Source organism: Entamoeba nuttalli, assembly GCF_000257125.1.
Source record: "Entamoeba nuttalli P19 unplaced genomic scaffold asmbl_7730, whole genome shotgun sequence".
Lineage (NCBI taxonomy): Eukaryota > Evosea > Mastigamoebida > Endamoebidae > Entamoeba > Entamoeba nuttalli.
The window spans coordinates 1-21,743 of NW_008578776.1; the positions used below are offsets into that span (position 1 = coordinate 1).

The 21,743-nt window shown below is 25.2% G+C and overlaps 6 protein-coding genes across 6 annotated transcripts; 5 read left to right on the plus strand and 1 right to left on the minus strand.

Annotated features, from left to right (window-relative positions):
• Positions 1 to 1,777: 1,777 nt before the first annotated feature.
• ENU1_175080 (RecF/RecN/SMC domain containing protein) lies at positions 1,778 to 4,861 on the plus strand (the record flags this gene model as incomplete). Its single annotated transcript, XM_008861304.1, has 1 exon — positions 1,778 to 4,861. One exon carries the CDS (start codon positions 1,778 to 1,780, stop codon positions 4,859 to 4,861), a length of 3,084 nt encoding a protein of 1,027 aa, XP_008859526.1.
• A 266-nt stretch (positions 4,862 to 5,127) lies between these two features.
• Positions 5,128 to 5,697, plus strand: ENU1_175090 (hypothetical protein; the record flags this gene model as incomplete). The annotated part of the gene is made up of 1 exon (XM_008861305.1): positions 5,128 to 5,697. One exon carries the CDS (start codon positions 5,128 to 5,130, stop codon positions 5,695 to 5,697), a length of 570 nt encoding a protein of 189 aa, XP_008859527.1.
• A 250-nt stretch (positions 5,698 to 5,947) lies between these two features.
• On the plus strand, positions 5,948 to 13,588 carry ENU1_175100 (hypothetical protein; the record flags this gene model as incomplete). The annotated part of the gene is made up of 1 exon (XM_008861306.1): positions 5,948 to 13,588. One exon carries the CDS (start codon positions 5,948 to 5,950, stop codon positions 13,586 to 13,588), a length of 7,641 nt encoding a protein of 2,546 aa, XP_008859528.1.
• A 111-nt stretch (positions 13,589 to 13,699) lies between these two features.
• ENU1_175110 (hypothetical protein) lies at positions 13,700 to 15,068 on the plus strand (the record flags this gene model as incomplete). The annotated part of the gene is made up of 2 exons (XM_008861307.1): positions 13,700 to 13,964; positions 14,017 to 15,068. The coding sequence occupies 2 exons, from the start codon at positions 13,700 to 13,702 to the stop codon at positions 15,066 to 15,068; spliced, it is 1,317 nt and encodes a 438-aa protein (XP_008859529.1).
• A 223-nt stretch (positions 15,069 to 15,291) lies between these two features.
• On the minus strand, positions 15,292 to 15,624 carry ENU1_175120 (SNARE domain containing protein; the record flags this gene model as incomplete). Its single annotated transcript, XM_008861308.1, has 1 exon — positions 15,292 to 15,624. One exon carries the CDS (start codon positions 15,622 to 15,624, stop codon positions 15,292 to 15,294), a length of 333 nt encoding a protein of 110 aa, XP_008859530.1.
• A 596-nt stretch (positions 15,625 to 16,220) lies between these two features.
• ENU1_175130 (hypothetical protein) lies at positions 16,221 to 21,640 on the plus strand (the record flags this gene model as incomplete). The annotated part of the gene is made up of 2 exons (XM_008861309.1): positions 16,221 to 21,568; positions 21,619 to 21,640. 2 exons carry the CDS (start codon positions 16,221 to 16,223, stop codon positions 21,638 to 21,640), a joined length of 5,370 nt encoding a protein of 1,789 aa, XP_008859531.1.
• Between the last annotated feature and the right edge of the window lie 103 nt (positions 21,641 to 21,743).

Genomic DNA, 21,743 nt, shown 5'->3' on the forward strand with positions numbered 1-21,743 from the left:
TTATAATAAACATCATTTCATTTTTATTATATTTATAATAACAATACTATTTCAATTTATTAGAAGATATTAACAAATGTAACAATTTATCTCATTTCAATTGATGATAAGTACACAAACATTTTTAGAAAAGAAATAAAAGAAATAAAACACAAATATAAATTATTCTACTTCCAACCAAATAACGAAAATAGTAAATTTGTGATGATAAATTAATATCAAAAGTAAAATAAAAGAATAAGAAATAAGAGAGTAGAGAGAAATAAGAAATAATGATAATAATATCTGAAACGAATTAAATTAATATGATAAAATGAGTAAAGAGAAGAGATAAATCAAGTCAATAAATAAATAACAATAAGATGAAATAAGAGTAAGTAGAAAAAGATAAATAATAAACAATAAGAAAAAATAATACAATTAATAACAATCTAACCATCGGACATAGAAAATTAAAAATAAGATAAATAAAGAAAACAAATATGTATAAAGAATAAGATAATAAATTGATAAAATAACTCCAGAAGTAACCTCTGTACATAGATTAGTAATGAAGAAAGAGTTAAAAATAAATCAATTGTAAATTATTCAATATTTGGTATTTCATCAATTGGCTATGTGACTATCTACTTTCTTCAATATATTTTATTTTTCTTGTTTTAATATATTCAAATATCATAAACTTAAATGGTTCTTCATTTATGTTGTTATTTCATTTTTTGAGTTTAATGTGTTGTAAAACACCTCATTCTTTATTTTATTATTTAAAGTTGAACATATCAATAATCAATTAATAAATCCTTTTTCTTGGTAGTATTACATCTTTTTTTCAATTCAAAATGTCATTATCAAATATACCTGCATTTTAATAAATTAATACTCTCACTTAATAAATAATAACTAATTAACCTTGAATAAGTATTATTTCACAAAATACAACATTATAACCATATGATATTTGATGACTCAATGTTTTGATTTATTTTAGTGTCTGTGTGGTGTTTCTAATATGCTATCTTCTAGTCTCAGAGAGCATTAAGTTAATTAAAGAATTAAAAAATTGAAATTAACAGACAGAAGAAAATAAAGATATTGTAATTCAAAAGATGATTGATATTATGAAAGGTAATTTTTATCACAACCAAATAGAGTCATGACTAAATAACAATAAAGACATATTTAAACTGAACAAAACAAGAAATAAGATAAACAAAATTTGGTTAATATACTTAATTACCTCTTTTTTATCAAAAAGTGTTATAACATTTTATTATCAAACTATGAAGGTTAAAAAAAATGGTATTATTAATAATGTTATGAACTAACAAGAAAGAAACGGTGAATTAACTCAAAACATAAACTAAATAGAATTAAATTGAATAGAAACTTATTTAAATCAAAGAGACATTATATATTAAAGAAATACTTAATACACTATTAATAATAAATACGTACTTATAAACAACCAACAAACAAGAATCATCACAACAAAGAAAGAACAACTAACTCAAATAAAGAAAATTATTAATGACTAAGTAAAAATATCAAATAATTAAAATTATAAACAATCATTTTTAATTATAAATTTGCAGAGCAGTGATGTTGCTTATATATAAATTAAATAAGGTATTAAAAACAGTACCAATTCATAAAATAATTAATTCCTAGTATTTATATCACATATTTGTGAATATATCTAATAATTTATATTTTTCATTTTTTTAGGAAAACCCTTTCCTAAAAATGAGAATAAAAACCTCAAAACTTAAAGGAATAAATGAAAAGACAAAATACAACACAAACAACACAATATCACCGAGGATCAATCATTCGTATTAAAATGGAAAGGTTTCTTACTTATGATTCAGTTGAAGTATTTCCAGGAAAAGGATTAAATGTTATTATTGGTCCTAATGGAGCAGGGAAATCTTCGATTGTATGTGCTATTGCATTAGGACTAGGAACAGCTCCAAAAGTCCTTGGTCGGAGTAAAGACTTAAAAGATTTTGTAAAAATAGGAGAAGAAGATGCTGTGATAGAAGTAGAATTATTTAATGGAATAACACGAGCGAATAATTTAGTTATTAGAAGACAATTTAATTTAAATAATCAAAGTAATTGGTTTATTAATGGAAGAACAGCAAGTCACAAAGAAGTTTTACAGAAATGTAATGAATATTGTATTATGATAGATAATCTTTGTCAATTTCTTCCACAAGATAGAGTTTCTGCATTTAGTAGTCTTAATCCAGCAGAGTTATTAAGAGAAACAGAAAAAGCAACAGGGACTTCTGATCTTGAAGAAAAACATGACCAAATAATTAAGGCACAAGGTTCTATTGGTGAATTAAGAAAAAAATCTGCACAACAAGAGAAAGGGATTCAAGAATTAAAATATCGAGTAGATGGATTAGAAAAGAGTGTTCATGAGAAACATGAACAAGAACGAAGACAAACACGATTAAATCAATTAAAGATGAAAAAGCCATGGGCTGAGTTTGAAGAAGTTAGAAAAAAAGCTGTTGGTTTAAGAGAAGAAAAACAACAATTACAACAAAAACTTGATTCATTACATCAAGAAATGACACCAGTTGCAATGGAATTTAATAAAATTAAAAATAAAATTGAAAGTGAAGATAAGAAAGTAAATGATACAAAGACAATATGTGATAAAAATGAACGAGAAATAATTATTGCAGAAACTCAAAAAGAAAAATTAGAACAAGAGCTTTCAAATAAAAAGAAAGAAGTAGAATTAGCAAAAAAGAGAAAAGAAGAGAAGAATAGAAATATTAATGAACTTAAAAATGAGCTTATTATTATTGAACAAAAACTTAAAGATATACCAAATTTAGATGAACTTGAAAAAAGAGCAAATGAAGAACAAGTTCAATTAAAAGGATTTAGAGAGCAAATTAATGAAAAACAAGATAAAGACGCTTCATTAGATACTCAACTAAGAGAAATGAATGGAAAAATATTACAATTAAATAGAGACTTAGCAAAGTTAAATGATTTAAAACAAAATAAATTAAGAAAAATATTTGATAATGATGCGGCAGTAATGCAAGCATACAGTTGGTTACAAGAACATAAAGGATTATTTGAAGAAGAAGTTTATGGACCAATTTGTGTAGAATTAAATGTTTCAAAAGATGAATATACAAATTTTGTTGAAATGTGTGTTCCAATATCTGTATTAAAAGGGTTTGTTGTTACAAATAAGAAAGATGAAAATACTTTAATTAGTAAACTTGTTGAAGAAAAAGGAACACAAATACAAGTCTTTAAAAGAGAACATGATAATACTGGAACACAAGCTACACAATTAAGACTTCATTCTGAATATGGTGTATTAACAACAATGGATAAAGCAGTTATTGGACCAGATGCAGTATTAAAAGTAGTAGAGGATATGTGTCAATTAAGTAAGAAATTTATATGTAATAAAGAAACAGAACAATATATTGAAAGACTACCACCTGGAACATATTTTACACCATCTAGTGTAATAAATAAAGTTAAGTCAAGATATTCAGATGCAGTTTCTGATAAAGTGAATAGTATAAGAAAAGCAAGATTTCTAAGTACAGCAATTGATACAAATCAAAAATTAAAATTAGAACAAGAAATTAAAAAAATTACTCAAGACCTTGAGGTGGTTAAAAGAAATATTGAAGAAAATAGAAAAGAAATAAAAATGTTAGAAGAAAAAAAACATGAAATAGGAAGAGGGATCGAAGAATTTAATAGAGCAAAAGGAGAAAGAGATAAATTAATAAGGTCAAAGAGAAGTAAAGAGAATAATTTAAAATTATTTGAAAACGATGAAGATCTTGATAAAAAGATAGGAGATTTACAAAAAGGAATTAAAAAAATACAAACAAAAATTAATGAACAAATGTTAAAAATGGGAGATTTATTAAAGAGATTTATTGAGGCAAAAATGGAAACAAATCCAGTGAGTTGTATTGTTAGAATATTAAGAATTAAACAAATGAAATGTAAAAATCAATTAAATGAATTTAAAAGAAGATTATCTGAATTAGAAAATGAATTTAGAAGAATTGGACAATTATATGATGATGCAAAAAATGAAGCAGTTAAAAAAAGAAAAGAAGCTGAAGCAGTATGTATAATTACTAATGAACTTAATGATATATTTCAACAATTACCAGATGAAGTTAGTGCTATTGAAGAAGAAATAGAAAATGAAGAAAGTAAATTAAAATATAGACAAAATGTAGAAGAAAATGTAGAAGAATTATACCAACAAGCAAAGAATGAATTAAGTAAAAAACTTGAAGATGCACAAATAGTAAATGAAGAAATTAAAAATGCAGAAGAAGTTATGACAGGAATTAAAGATGAATGGTTAAATAAAGTTAAAGAAGTAATTGAACATATTAATGAATCATTTAGTGTGTATATGAATCAAATTAATTGTAGAGGAAGTGTAGAATTAGATGAAAAAGAAGAATATGATAAATATGGAATTATTATTAAAACAATGTTCAGAAAAGAAGGAAGTTTACAACAATTAAATGCACATACACAGTCAGGAGGAGAAAGAAGTGTTGCAACGATGTTATATTTATTAAGTTTACAAGAACAAACATTTTGTCCATTTAGATTAGTTGATGAAATAAATCAAGGAATGGATCCATTAAATGAAAGAATGATTTTTTCACAAATAGTTAAAGCAGTTAATAAAGAAAATGCACAACAATATTTCTTAGTTACTCCTAAATTATTATCTGATTTACCATTTGGAGAAAATATGACTGTATTATGTGTTATGAATGGTAAAATTGACCCAGCACCATATAGTTTTGATGCTATAATAGATTCAATGAAATAAAATCATTTTTATATTTTTAAATAGTTTTTCAATACGCGATTGTAATAAATGTTCAATAATGTACATTTTTTTCATTTTCTTTTTAAAAACTAACAACATACTACCAAATACACGTAACCAACTAAAATTTCTTTTGTTTAGTTCAATTTTAACTTCCTTCCTTGAGAGATTACTATTTTTAGATAGGAAAACAAGGTTAATGATAATTATGAAGGGAATCTATTGATATAAAAACTAACAAAGAACTAGATTAATCATTTGTTGTAATGAGTGTTAAGCTTTCTGATTCTGAAAGACTTGCTGAAAGATATATTGAAACAAAAAATTATATGGTTGAAGAACAAGGATTACTAATTGCTCTTTTAAATAAATATTATGAAATTCAAGTTAAACTACCAAGAAAAAAATCATCTAAAACAGCAAACCTTGTTCGGGTTGTTGCTATTGGAGATGGAAATGATACAATTGATTTTACTAAAACTGTGGAAGATATTTGCAAATGTAAAATGTATTTTGATGAACATAATGGAATAAGTGAAAAAACTGCTTATAGGCGGTTTACAAATAATAAAATATCTGAAGCCCATCATTATTTAATGGATTTGCTTCGTCTTCATGGGTATTTTTACAATAGTTATTATTCTTCTGGTAAAAATCATAGTAATAAAACTGAAACATTTACTGATATTTTTAAAGAAGGAAAACATTTATTTGGATTACATGACATTGTACAAAAAGGTATTGAAATTAATGAATGGATGCATTCAGAATTATCTTCTAATGATTTGTTATTTTTATCAAAAAATGATTCTACTCTTCAATCGTTTATTAATTAATTTTATTGTTTTAATGCTTATTGTCATGGTTTTTTTTTGTAAATTACTCCAATATTAAGAAGAAAAGGAGTTATTTCGATAATTCTCAATTTACGAAATACTTGAATTGAATATTTTTACACTAATGAACTTTTTTTACAATATAAAAATGATATATAACACAGAAAAATACAGATATTTTAAATTTTGGAAGAAAAAAATAAAAAATAAAACTGAAAAATAGAATAAAAAAACTTAAAATTATTGTGTGATGAAATTAGTACGAAGAAATACACAAGATAAAAGACAAGAAGAATTGCCAACACAAAGTAAAAAACAACAAAAAAAAGAAGAAGAAGAACGGCTATTAAATTTATTTGATAAATATGATACTGAAGGAAGAGGAGAATTAGATTCATATCAAATCTCTCATTACCTTGAAAAGACACATAACTTAACTTTACCTGATTTCATTGTTAAACAATTAATCAGTGAAAAAGTAATGAGTATTACTTCAACAAAAATTCAGAGAAAAGACTTTATTGGATTTAATACTATTATCGATGCTAAGATGGAAGAATTAAATCAAAATAAGATATCAGATAATAAATATCAAGAATGTTTTGCACAACTAAGAAAAAATGACCCAAAACATTATAAAGATTTTCTTCCACAATTAGTCCCTTCAAATAGAAAACCACGTACTATTGTTGAGCCTCCTATTTTTGAAAATGGATTTGTTACTGAAGAAATTAAAGAAAAGAAAACACTTGACCCTAAAAGAAAAATAAGTTCTCAAGAAGCAATTGCTCAACAAATATTTTATCCCCCTATGAGTATTGTTCCTCCTTCTAAACTTCATTTTGTTTCAATGGACCTGGATGATCAAACAAGAAAAATTATTGATATAATTAATAAAGGTAATGATGAAATTGCTCAAGTTAATATTTCACTTAAATCTACAGTTGCTGGTGAAAATGAAGGAACAAGAAGAAAACAATGGCCTACATTATTAAAAAATTATTCAGATGTTACATTAGACGATACATTAGAGGTAATGTTAGGAAATGACGATGAAGCAATTACTAATGCAAAATTAAAAAGAAACTTTTATACTGTTTTAATTCATAACTTTAGATTAGAATGTCCAATAAAAGAAAAATTTCATTGTGTATTTGCTATTTACACAAAAAATAAACTTATTGAAAAAGTAACTTCGGATTTTCATTTTGATCCATCAATAAATCATACACCAATTGCTATAGAAATTAATTCTGCAGTTGCAGGTGATAAAGATAATAGTTTATGGGCAATTTTATTTGTTTATAGAAATGCTGATGCTAAACAAAATACAATGAGAGATATTTATTGTGGAGAAGAATTGCCAAAAGGAAAGAAGTTAGAAGCATTAAAACAAAATATTAATATTATTAACCATCGTTCTTTAATTGGAATTGGAGCATTTAAACTTCCTATTGAAATAAAAGAGAAAAAAGGACCAATTATTAAACCTCTAACTGAGTTTAAATTAAAGATTTATAGAGATGATGAATTTAAAGATGTATTAAAATTAATTAATGATATTGACTCAGGAAAAGAACCTAAAGCTACTCAAATGAGTTGGGCTTTAAAAATTGATAGACTTAGAGAAGCATTTTCTAATGGAAAAGGTGGAAGCGCACAAAGAATGGATGAGTTTAATATTATTGATGCAAATGGAAATGAGTTAACAGACCAAATATCAGATGCACCAAAATTATATTTATTAGAAGATGTTAGTTATCCATTTGTTGCATCTACTGCAATAACAGAATATTCAATGAACTTTTATTTATATCCAAAGGATTTGGTATTTAAAGAAAAAAGAAAAACTTGTTTGTATTTAGAATTTGTAATGAAAACAAATGAGGCAGAAGAAAATGAAAATAATTGTGTTGAATGTTTCTATGGAGATAATGTAACTGGTGGGTTTTGTAAAAAAAGAGAAACAGCTGTTAAAGGTAGTAATAAAAGTATTAAATTTAATGATGAAATTAAAATTAAAATGCCTAAACAGAAAGAGGTGTTTGATAGCAATTCAAATTGGCATATTCTTATTAAAGTTATGGAAATGCAATTAGATGGTAGTAAAGTAGAATGTAGATGTTATGGAGTGTTAAGACCAGTATTACCTCAAACAACAGAAATTGTTATTGATCTTATTAAACCATCAAATGAATATCTTACTAAACCAGGAGATTCAAGAGGAACTTTAAAGATTAAAGTTGTTAATTTAGTTTCACTAGTTCCTACAATGAAAGAAATCCAAACACTTGGAGAAACTGTTGGAGCAGATAATGTTATGAATATTGTTGAGAAAATTGGAAAAATATCATTTGGTTCTCAAAATTCATTTCTTAGAATATATTTTCCAACTGTTTTAAATTGGATGATTGGAGGTGTTGTAGGACAAAATAAATTTATGAATTTTGTTATTTTCTTCCATTCAGTCTTACAGCCAAATAATGAAATTAAAGAACATTCATTACTAGAGTATATTAATGACTTCTTTGATCCACAAACATTTCTTAAATTTTATTCACATTACAAATATGTTTTTTTATTAATTCTTGGAGACTTTGTAGGACTAATGAATGATAATGAAGTTCAATTTAATCCAATGGTCATTGTTAAATACTCATGGTTCTTCTTTGATTTAATTATAAGGTCATTAGTTTATTATTTAAATGATGAAATTAATAAAGGAAATCTTCCAGAATCAATTTATGGTTCAGCAGTTGGACTAAGATTTGAAAAATCAGTGATAGAACTTGTTCAAACTTATTTACGTCAATTAATGAAATTAAAAAATGGGTTTGAAAGAATAAAAGCAAATTTGTTTTTAGCTAATTTTATTAGAGATTTAATGAGGTTTTGGAAATTAACTTATGTTGTTGGACTTATAGATATGGTTATGGATTGGTATGCTTTTGGTGGAAAGATGGATATTATTGGAACTCAAAAACTAGAGAGAGGAAATAATGAAGAAATAGCTACTCAAGTACTTAGAGTTGATTTTCTTAATGTTTTTAGAGATTCTTCTATTTTATTTAGAGCTAATAGTGTTGAATCAAAAGAAACATTTGAAGAATTATGTTTTGCACAACAAACAATATTAAGTTTAATGATTAGAAATTATATGATGTTAATTATTAGAGGAGGAATGCTTCAAAAATTAGGAGTATTTGGATTATCATTATTGGTAATGAGATTTGACTGTGATAGTTCTATCCAAAGTCAAGAAAACAAAGAAAAGTTAGCTACAATGATGATGCCTATAGTTATTTATATGATTGAAGAATATGAATTCTTTAAGAAATGGCATTCTATTAATTTAGAAACTCTTGAAGATAAACATTTATTATTTACATTACAATCATTTGTATTGTGTTTTATGTTTGTAATGAAGAATCTTAAAACAAGTACTCTACGAACTTATTTGGAAAAAGAAGTCCCAATTCGATGTTCTATGTTAATGACTCAAATAGAATGGGCTTTAAAAGTTATTAGTATTCCTATTCCTACTTATCTTACACCTATTGAATCTTTTAGAGAAACAAGAAGACAAGTATTAATTAGTTTTTTCGATATGCCACAAAATGCTAATGAAGTTTTCTTTACAATGGAAAGGTCAACAAAAATTGGTACTTTTCCAGTTGAACAAGTTGCTCGTTCTCAGACAATGAAACTTAATCAAAAGCCATTTATTAAAACTTCAGTTGGTGGTGGTGCACCGAAACGACCATCATTTATTTCTTTTGGTAAAACTATTAAAGATACTTTTGTTGGTTCATCATCATCTTCTTCATCTTCAAGCAAAAGAGGTGACTCTAAAACAATAATTGGAAATAAAAAAGATGAACCAGATTCTTCAGCTGTTGGAGAAAGTGCTGGAGGTGGAGGAGATAAAAAGTCTATTAAAACAGATATTTTTAGAAGAGCATTATCACCAAGAATATTTGGTGACGAAGATAAAAAAGAAAGTTCAATTCCTTTATTTGGTGAAAAGAAAATACTTTCTCCACGTAAAATTATTAAAGATAAAAAACCAGAAGTTGATCAAGTAACAAGAAAAATGGAACTTCAAGTTGTAATGAAAGATTGTTTATTAACAATAATGGATGTAATAGAAATAGTTTATGATATATTTATTGAAAAAGAGAAAATAAATGAAAATGAAATTAATAGTAAAATAGAAGCAATATTAAAGATTCTTATAGAAAATTCATCAATGTCAACAGACATTTGTTCTTATTTAAGAGATTTTATTGTTAGATTTAGAGTAAGTTTATTTACACGTAGTATTGAAATTTCATTAAACGTTGTTAAACAATTATTAGAATATTTTTATTCTAAAGAAAATAGAAAAAGGTTAGATGCTATTACTTTAATGTATCTTTTTACTAAATGTAATTATATTACTACATACGATGCTGCATTAAGTGAGTCTCATATATCATCTGCTCTTGTTTCTAAATCATTATCATCCACTGCACAAAATCAATTAATTCAATTTAGTACATTCCTTAATGGATTAGATGAAATGAAACAAATTCATGAAGAAGATAGAGAATGGGCACAAAAAGAAATGGAAACTGCAATGGAAAAATCATATAATGAAATACATAATGACAATAATGCTGCTGTTAGAGTACAACAACTCTGTATTGGATTAGATGCAGCTGCAATTGAAGAATTTATTTCATATTTATGTGAATTAATAAAACCTAAATTAAATCAAATTAAAGAATTTGAACATTTAGAATGTAGTTATATTGATTGTTATAATGAAATAAGAAAAGATGTTTCAAAAATGTATTTCCAAAATCTTAGATTTAAAGAAGAAGATTCTATTGCCATTCAACGATTAATTAAAAGTAGATATACAGGAACTAATTTGTATGAACCTCTTTATACCTCTTATCAAAAATTAGATGAAATGTTTATTGAATTTATGAATAATTATAGACGTTGTTTAAAAGAAAGTAGAAAACAACAAGAAAAAGAAGAAAAAATTGGTGTTCAAGTTCAGAAATACGAAGAAATTAATGAAAAAATATTTGATTGGGTCAAACAAGAATTAAAAGTTAAAAATGTCTTTGGTGATGGTATTGGAGATGTGGATTTGTTAGAAAAGAAAGAGTCGTTGACAGTAAAATTAAATTCTATTACTAAAGAAGGTAATGAATTATTAAATGAAGCATGTAATATCGAAAATGAGTTAAGAAAAATTACTGATAAAAAAGAAGTTGATTCATTAATTTGTGTTGAGAGTAATGATTTAAAACAATTAATTCAAGATGTTGTAGCAATGGTAGAATCACAGTTACAAGGAATTATTGATGTATTAGATGTTAGACAAAATTATCAAGAAAGAAAAGCTGAAATTGATAAAATTATAGCAGAAAATGAAAAGTTAGTTTGTCAACAACATGCTGCTATTATGAATGAATTTTGTGAAGGACCAGTTAGTGCTGAATATTTCACAAGAAGATTTGTTGAACTTCAAATTCTTAATGAACAATCAATTGAATTATGTAGAAGAAGAGGAGAGAAGAGTGGAGAAATTATTACAGCTACAGCACCATGGGAAACATATTATAATTATTGGGAAAGAATTATTCAAATGTCACAAAATCTTGTGGTTCATTTAAAGAATTGTGTATTGAAGAAAAAGATATTTGATGAAAATTTTAATAAAGCAAGAGAATGGTATCAAAAAGAAAATTCATTTGCTAAAAATGTCTTAAAAGTACAAGAATTTTATCTTAGTAGTAAAGCTACATTAAAGTTAGAATTACCTGAAAGTCATGAATTTTTTGAAACTGTTGTTGGTGTTACTGAAGGACTTATTAAAGAAGAAAATGAAATAAAAGGACTTATAGAAACTATTAATAAAGAAACAAATGAATTAGATAAAATACTTAAAACAAAAGAAGAAAGAAAAGAAAAAAGAAGAAGAAAAAGTTCAGTTGAAATGAATAAAAGAAAAACAAAAGAAGGAAATAATACAGAAAAAGTGTTTGGGTTTATTGAAAGAGAAACACCATATACATATGAAATACTTGGAGAAATTAATGAAATTGGTGAAGATTTTATGAGACAATTAGAAGAATTTGATAAAGAAATGAAAATGAAAAAAGAGAAAGAGAAAGAACGAGAACAAGAACGTAACAATTATAAGAATAGTATTGAAGAATTTTATAGAGATTGTAATGAAGCATTAAAGGCAGTAAAAGTCGATTTTAAAACATTAAAGAGTGCAAGATCAAATTATAGTAAAATTCAAGAGATTATTAAGAAAAGAATAAGTTGGATTAATAAATATGTTAATTATAACGGAAAAGAAATGAGTTTAAATGAAATTTGGAATAAAACAAATGAGAAAGGACTTGTTAATAAAGAAAATAAAGTAGATGAAAAGAAAGAAGAATTATTAAAGAAAGAAAAAACTAAAAAAGTTGGAACAATTAAAATAACTACGAAAAAGAAAGAGATATTCCAATTTCTTGATTGTAATGGAAAATTTAGAAGAGAAGCATTACTTGATGTTTCACCAATGCAACAAAGAGAATTTCATAGAGAATTTGAAAATATGATAGAAGGAATTAAAGACTTATGTAATAGATTAACTCAATTATTGGAAAGTCATGAACGTAAAACAGAACCAGAAGAAATTCATGAAAAAGTGTATTCTCTTGCTATAGAAGCTATTGGATCACCACAACTTCATTTTACATGGATGTGTGAGTTGTCACATAAATTAAAAATTGCTGAATTAAATATTGAAGAAGGATTATGTGAAGTTGCTATTGTTTATTATTTATTTAAGTCATTATATGGTGATAATGTTGTAGGAAATTATGAAGAAATGTTAACTAATATTGCACCTGACTTTTTATTATATGAACCTTCAAAAATATCTAATGGAATGGTTTCAGCATTTACTAATGATAAATTAATTCATCACGCATTAATGGCTATTGAAGCATTTGAAGAAGGAAAACTCTTTTCACATGCAGTACGAGTATGTGAATTTTTATTAGCACATTTCCAAAATATGAACGATTTAAATCAAATAGTTAGTATTCATTCAAGAATAGAAAAATTATATGAACAAATGGGAACTGTTGGTAAAGGAATTGAATTACATTATTATTGTGTAATTATTTGCAATTCTTCAAATGGAACAAACGACAATGAATATATTTATTGTTCTACTAAAACAAGATCAGCCTTTGAACAATATATTCATTTAGTTAATAGAAATGTTGGAATTACTGTTTGGGAAGTATATCCAATTGTTAATAATCAAGTTATAAGACAACAACAAGCTATACTTATTCCAACAGATAAGTTTATGTTAGAAAATGACCAAATTAAAACAAGCATTGAAGATTCTATCTCGATTCATGTAGAATATCAAACTGAAAGAAAATTACCATCATTGTTATCTCGTTCTCATGTTATTAGTAAATTTACTAATGTGTTATCTCCATGTGAAAAAACTGTTGGTGATATGTTTAAATTATATGAAGCATTAGAATCTGTATTTGATTCTGGTTTTAGAGAAGATATTATTCCTATTTTAAGATATATACTTGCACCAACTCCATATAGTGGATTATTAACTACAACTCAAGTATTCTTAGATAAAACTCTTATGAGTCAAGATAAAACATTAATAAAAGAATTATTTGATATTGTTTGTAAACTATCAAATCTTTGTAAAATGGTATTGGATGAATTCGAAGATAATACATCTAAAGAAATCGCCATTGCAAGAAAAGACTATTTTAATTTTGCAATGTTCATAAAATCTATTGAAGAAACTGTATTGAATTTCATTGAAACACCAAATGAAGAAAAGTAATTCATTTCCTTTCATTTATTTTGTTTTATATAACATGAATATCTCTTTTATTAAAAAAAAACTAATGAAATTTATTATTTAATTTAACTAAAAAAGAAAAGAACTTAAAAGATGAAATTAAGAATGCTCTTATGGATCATCTTCACCACTTGTTTTGGTTATTATCAAAGTGATACAATTACAATTAAAACAACAAGAAATTATTTATTTTCATTTTCTATTGGAAAAGAAGGTAAATTTGATATTACAACTATGACACCTGAATTTAATGATAGAATAACACTTGCTGTATGTCAACGAGGAAGAGATTATACAGCCCCACCAACAGCAAGTGATAGAGAAAAATGTGAAAGATTAGAAAAAATTTGTGAAACGTGTTTGTCATTAATAAGAAGAAATGATAAAAAAGAAATGAAAATAACAATTAGATGTATTTAATGACTCATCTTATCATTATTTAAATGCAAGTGTTTATGACTTTGCTCTTTTAGCATGTAATACAACATTTCCATTTAAATTTCAATATACAATTCATATTAAAAATGGTAAAAGTGAATTACCAATAAGTCAAGTTTATTCTCCAGAAGTGTATTTAATATTAATGGGAGTATATTCATTTATAATGATAAGTTATATTATTTATTGTATTTTTAATAAAAGACATATAAAACAAATTCATCGTATGGTTTTAGTTATACAAATTGTCTTTGTGTTACATTGTTTATTTGAGAGTAGTTATTATCGTGATTATTCAAAGTCAGGACAACCATCCCTCTTTTTGTTTTATGTTTCATCTTTATTCCGTTCAATGTCAGATTATCTTCCAATTGTTTTATGTAGTATTTTAACATTAGGATATAGTATTGTTTATAGTCATTTTTTCCGTCAACAAACACAACCATTTGTCATTATTTTGTTAGTTTATTTATTCATTTCTTTTGGTTCTCATATCTTTAAAGATATTCGTTTAATGGTTTCTTTAGTTGGAATATTTTTTATTCTTCCAATAACAGGAAGGTTTGTGGCTTTAAATAGACATTTTATTACAATGCAAATTCTTTCAGAAGAAGTACCTGTTGAGTTTATTGAAGTACTTAAAAAAAAGATTCAAATTCTTCAGTTTTGTTATTTTCTAGTATTTGTTCGTCTTGTTATTTGTACTTTATATGACTTTACTCAAGAAGTTTCATTTTCTAATTCTCCATATATCTCTGTTTTTGTTTTTGAAATACTCCTTTTGATGAGTTCTTTATTTATGATAGTTATTCTTCTTCCTCGAGACGGTGTTTTTACTCATATTCATCTTAATCAGTTTTTAGAAGTTTATCACCAACCACCTCAAAGACATTACCAAATAATGAAAGATGTAAAAGAAAAGATAGATAGAGAAGAGATAGTGTTTTTTACTTATGCAACCTCAGTTTCTTTATCTTCTCAAGAAACTGCTCCAATAGGAATTGGTTATGTTGTAACAAATTAACTTCATTGATGTTTTGTTTTGTTCAATATTGTTTTAAATAAAAACAAAATAATGAAATAAAAATAAACTTTTGTTTTATATATCAATTTTTAACTATTGAATTTAAAAAAGTTTTTATTTTACTTTCCAATTCTTCAATTATAAGACGAAAATGAGAATAATAATAATAATGAGAACAACTATTAAGACACCAATAACAAGTCCTATTTTCCAATCTAATAGTTTAGGATATTTTAGTATTTGAAAAGATATATAAAATAAACAAACTACTACTCTTTTCTATAACTTGGTCAATTTTTTTTCTGGTTGAAACAATTCTTGAATCAGTATGATCAACTTTATCAGCAACCTCATTAATAATTTGGTCTTGTTGAGAAATTTCATCATTAATAATTAAACTAACTTCATGGACTGTATTAATATTTTCACTCAACTTATTTAATTGTTCATCTTGTTTTTTTATGATTTGTTCTTGTCTTTTCTTTTCGTTGTCAATAAAAAAATCATTCTCTTCTCTCATGTAGTCATTTAATTCCATTTCTTGTTGGGCAGACATTCTTGGTTGTTTTGACATTTTCTTTCCTCTTTAAATGTTTTTTTCAAGTTTTTTATTGTTCCTTTTAATTTATGAGAAATATAACAAAAAAAAAATAAATATAATAAAGTTTTTTTAATGATGATAGAATATTTGGAAGTGTGTTTTGAAACAACAATAATATTGAACAAAAGCAACTTCCTTTTACTTCTTTGAACCCTCTTTAAAGAAAGAACTGATAAAGTCTTACTTAAACAAAGAGTTCAATAATTATTTTTTTTACTGTTATCTCAGTTTAAATAGTCATTGACACGTCATTAATTTTGTTTCTAAATAGTTCTAATTAAATATTTTAATCTTTTTAAATAGTTGAAATACAGTTTTTCTTTTCAAGAGTGTTTATCCAACTTTATTCGTTTGTTTAACAGGAAAAATGAAGTTATTGAATTATTTCAAAGAGATAATATTGAATAAAAAGAAATTTCAAAAGATAATTATTTTATCAAAAAAAAAAAAGAATAAAATAATTTTAAGAAAAAAAAGACTGAATAACACAATTCTATTAATGAAAAAACAGAAAAAATAAAAAAGAAAAAACATAAAAAAGATACTTTAACATGGACGAGTTAAAACGATATTATATTGATATTATACGAATAAATGATCCAGAGAATGTTAATGTAATTGAAAATCGATTAAAGAATTATAGTGAAAGTAATCAATTATTACCACTTTTTATTGATAATTTTTTTAATCAATTTAATAAAGGAACAGTACTAGAATATTCATCTGGGAAGTCAGTATTAAAGGGGATGGTTATTTTATCAAATGAACAATTTTTTGAAAGTACTCAATACAAATTTATGAGTGATGAATTTATTAATTCATATTCTCATTATTATTATATTCTTGTTAATGGAATAATTGTTGATAATAAATTATGTGAATGTCTTATTGAATTAGCATTAAATGTATTTCCTAAAATTGAGTTTAATATTATTCCAAAAGAACTTATTCAAATTAATTTTAAACAAATTGAATATGCAACTCTTTTTCTTCCTGTATTTGAAATGATTAGCAAAGTAATGAATCCTAAAGTTCTTCAAGAATTATATGTTAGTAGATCAATGAAAGAAGCATTAAATAAAACAGTTGAAACTATGTTAGATGCAAAACTTAATGAAAATACATTAAAAGTGATTGATACATATTTAAAATTTATTAAGACAACATGTACTTTTGATTCTAGAATATTAAATATTCATATTCAATCATTATTTTTTAATAGAATTGTTATTATTATTACTTCCCCTATTACTTTTGAAATGTTAAATACATCAATTAATGATACTTCTTTTTTTGATACTTTACAATTGTCTATTGTTACTTCATTACAAGATCTTTGTTTTTATGGAAATGGTGTTTATTCTATTACATCTACTCCTCCTTCTTTTAACAATAGTAATAATAATGTTGGATTAATTAAAAATTATGAAATACCTTCAATATTAATGAAATTACTTGTTTGTCCAAGACTAACATTATACGCATTACAATCAATTCAATTCATCTTATTTTGTAATCCAGAGAATTATTATATTCTTCCGACTTATTTAGAATCAATTTGTTTAATGTTAGTATCATTTAAAAGTATTGAAATCGAATTAGTGTTTCAAATGTTAGAAAAGTTATTAAATACGTACCATCGTGATTTATCTCCTTTTGTTGATGTGTTTATTCAATTTATTTCATTGTCTAATTTTCTTCATACATCTATTATGCCTCCTTTTATTTCTTTTATTATTAAATTAATTGGAAGTCATCGTTCATTATATCAATCTTCACTAAGCCCTTTATTAATTCCTTTAGTTCAAGTATTATTAGATACTTCTACAACTACTGAAGATACCTCTAATATTGTTGAATGTGTTACACGGGTTATTTGTATTTTATTATCTGGGAATAAAGAAAATACTGCATTATTTATGAGAGAAAGTTCAATAATAGAAAAGCTTGTTCAGTTGTTTAATAATAAACCTCAATATCGGAATGAAATTACATCTATAATCAAAGAAGTTATTGCTTTAGTTCCAACAGATCAAGCAGCACTTATTTCCACATTAATGATTGATGAAATATTGAATGACATTGACCCAATTTCACGTCTTTCTTCTGCTATTTCTTTAATGGACCAATCCCCAATCGCAAGAGAAATGTTTGGTGTTTGTAATTGTTTTGAGTTATTACGTAAATTTATTGAACGTTGGGGATATTCTCAACCATTAAATACCCCAACTCGAAGTAAAACATTAGTTCAACGAATGAATATCATAACGTCATGTGTAGATTCATATGTTTGTACTTTACAAGAATCAACAACAAATAGAATGCGTTTGCAAAATGGATTTCCAGTTAAATTTATTGATGACTATTTAGAATTTAATCCATGGAAAGAAACAGAACCAATTATTGTCTGTTCTCACATACTAGCTCTTATTACAGAACAGCCAACAAATAAAATTAAATCAATATTTATAGGAGAAACAATTAAAGTAAATATTATCAACTCTTATTTACTTCCTTCATTATTACGTTTCTCAAAAAGTCTTGAAGAAAAACACAGAAATTATCTTTTTAAAATTCTTACAAACTCTTTTGGAAGTACAATGGAATTATTCGGTGCTTACCAGTCAAATGTTTTAGAAACAATTCTATTATGTTTTTCTAATGCTTTAAATGATCCTTTATTCGTTCAATTGATTGAAAAAATAGGAAGATATTCTATTAAACCTAAAAGTTGTAAAAAACTTATTAAAGCTTTAAAAGGAGAATGTCTTAATAGTAATTTATTATCAATACTCACTTCTATGGTGAGTGGAGATACAGTAGGTGGATTAACTTTCGATACTTCTGATAAAGTATCATATATAAAAAATTATATATGGTTGGATAATATTCCATTATTAATTACAGGATGGTTTAGACTCTGTGGTGGGATATATAATATAGTTGAAATTATTCCAGTTAGAAGTTCTGGTGGAATATCTATTTCTATAAACACTGGAATAATGGAAATTTTTAATGAGAATACGAGACTAAGTTTCATAAATGTTCCATTAGGAACATGGTTTCATTTAGCTATTTGTCTATATCCAAATCAACCGGTTTTGTGTTTTGTTAATGGAAATTTCATTAATGAGTCAAAGTCAAGTATTAATATTCTACAAGGAAGTTATACTGTCACTGTTGGTCATAATGGTCATTCAATTCATTCATATTCTTTTAGTGTCGGAGAATTAATGATTATTAATGGAACAAGAACAGCGAATGACATAAAAACAATGTATCAATTAGGTCCACAATATAAAGGAAGGTATTGTGCTTCATGTTATAATGAATCAATAAGTTTGAGAGGGCCAACAAGTATTATTAATCCTTCTATTTCTATTCAAAGAGATGATATTATTTATGTTATGACTGATCTTATCAATGATGTATCAAGAACAGATTTAGTTGTGGAAGGAAGAGTTTGCCCAACATCACCTTCTCCTTTTGTTACATGTATTTGTAGATGTGGGGGAATAGCGTTATTATTATCATTAATAGAAAAATCTTCTTCAACATCAGAGTTATGTGACTCATTGCAAGTGTTAATGTTTTGTTTACGAGGTTCATCAGAACTTTATGCTGAAGCTGTTAAAACGAATTCATTTGATATTCTAGTTCTTATTTTACATTCAAAGAAACAATTAATATCACATGGAGTTTTACAAGTATTATTAGCACTATCTGGAATTAAAACAAGTGACTCTGACTTCTGTGTAACACATCCAGAAATATTAACTACTTTAGTACTTGATTTTGACCTTTTAAGCTCATGTCCAAATGGAATTGAATATGTATTAAAAACACTAAAATCAGTTTATGAATTTTCTCCTGTTTCTGCGTCAGAGTCATTAAGAGGAGTTGGATTAATGAGAAAATTAATGGTTCTTTTCATTGATGAAAATACAGAAAGTTCAGTAATTAATTGTGTAACTCAGTTATTAATTTGTATCCTTTCAGTAAATTGTAGTAAAGAAGAAGTTTCCGTTGTAACATCATTTGCTTCATACTTTCTTCAAGTTTTTGATAAATCAGATTCAGACTTTCATCGTTCTTGGTGTGCTTTTAGATGTACTCAATTATTAACATTATTAGATCAAATAGTTTCTGTAAAAGGAATTCTTCCTGGGTTATCTTCTAATTTTATTTATCAGTTTGTTAGTGTTTCTAAACCTCCAGAATCACTTGCACCACCATTACTTCATCTTGCAGCAAATCTTTCATTTTTATCTCAATCATTTTCTGATGATTTTTATTCAGATTTAGATCAATTACTACGAGTAGTTTATGTATTTACTTCTTCAAAAGAATCTATATATGCTTTATTCGCTCTTTTATTACATACTAATCCAGTTATTTCAGAACTTTTTACAACAGTTAATATAGTTCAACGTCCATTATGCCCTCGATACATGTTATTATTAAATGAAATAGTTAGGTCGTCTTTATTAATTGAATTTGATAAACAACGAATTTTAAATTCAGAATTCATTATTTTAACATTTATTGATATATTTCATCAATACCGTTCAATAAGACAATCTATTATTCAAAGTAATGAACTAGTAAAGAGTTTATTAAGTGTTCTTGTTCTTAGAAATAAAAAATATATTGGTGATGCTCAATTAAATAAAGAGCAACAAACACTTTGTAAAGATATAGTTAAATGTATTGGATATTTAATTGCTGCTTCATTAAGAGATGGAGATAGTTATAAAAAAATAATCTATTATTCTTCTATTCTACAGCCAAATGGAGATTTATTAAAAGAAATAATTCTTTCATCAATTCAACAATTACATGAATTATTTTATTCAATCCCTAAAGATAAAATTACTAAAATTTTTGTTGAATATTCTCAATTCTTATTAGATATTTCAATTTCACAACAAATGAATATAAGTCTTCATTTAGTCATTAATTGTATTTATGTCTTAATGAATATTTATATAGACTTTAAAGAAATTCATTCAAAAGACCAAAATAATATTTGGGTAGAAATGATTGACAGAATGAATCTTTTAATGTTTGATAATATTACTGAAGACTCTTTTGTATTTGCTGCACAACAATTTCATCTTCAAGACTTCTTTTTTAGTCAACCACACTCTGAAACATATGTCACAACATTCTTAACAATTATATTAACTCAAATAACCAATAGTCAAGTTAAAAAAATTAATCCAATATATTCTAGTATTCTCAAAAGAATATCAATGAGTTATATGAATATATTAAATAAAATACTTCCAACTAGAGATCTTAAGAAGGGATTTAAGTCATTATTACAAATGAACTCTGATAAAGTTTTCTTATGGGTAGAGAATAAAATAGTTGAATTACGTTCATTATGTCTTCAATTAAATCAAAGTATAAGAACTTTTAGAAATACACAAGAAGAAAGAAAAGAAATTATTGTCAAACAATTAGCATTAGCTTTTAAAGAAATTGGAAATGAAGTTGATGATATTCATAAATCTGTTATAACTCAAGATGATAGATTAAAAGAAATTGATAATAGAAGACAAAAAGCAATAGAACTATATATTAAAGAAAGAAAATACCTTTATGATAAACCCCTCTCAATAAAACTTCAATTAATAACTATTTGGAATACAATGAAACTTAATTTAATAATGCCAAAAGGTATTTGGGAAGAAAATGTTGAAGAGTATATGATAGATGATACCCAAAGTTCATTTGGTATAAGAAGAAGAATTGTAAGAGATTATAGATTCAATGAAAGATATAACATTTTAAAAGGAACAAAAGGAAAAACTCTTCAACTAAACTTAATACAAAAAGAAGAGAAAAATAATAGACAAAGTAATGATAGTATTGATGTTATTTCTGAATTAGAGTATGATGAATTTGAAGAAATGTTTAATTGTATACAACTTTATGGATTAGAAGAAGTTCCTTGTTTTATTGATATTGATTCAAATGGAATAAAAGTTATTAAAGGGTTAAATAAAAGTAATATTAAATTGGATGAAAATTCTCATTGGATTAAAATTGATTGGAATGATATTGTT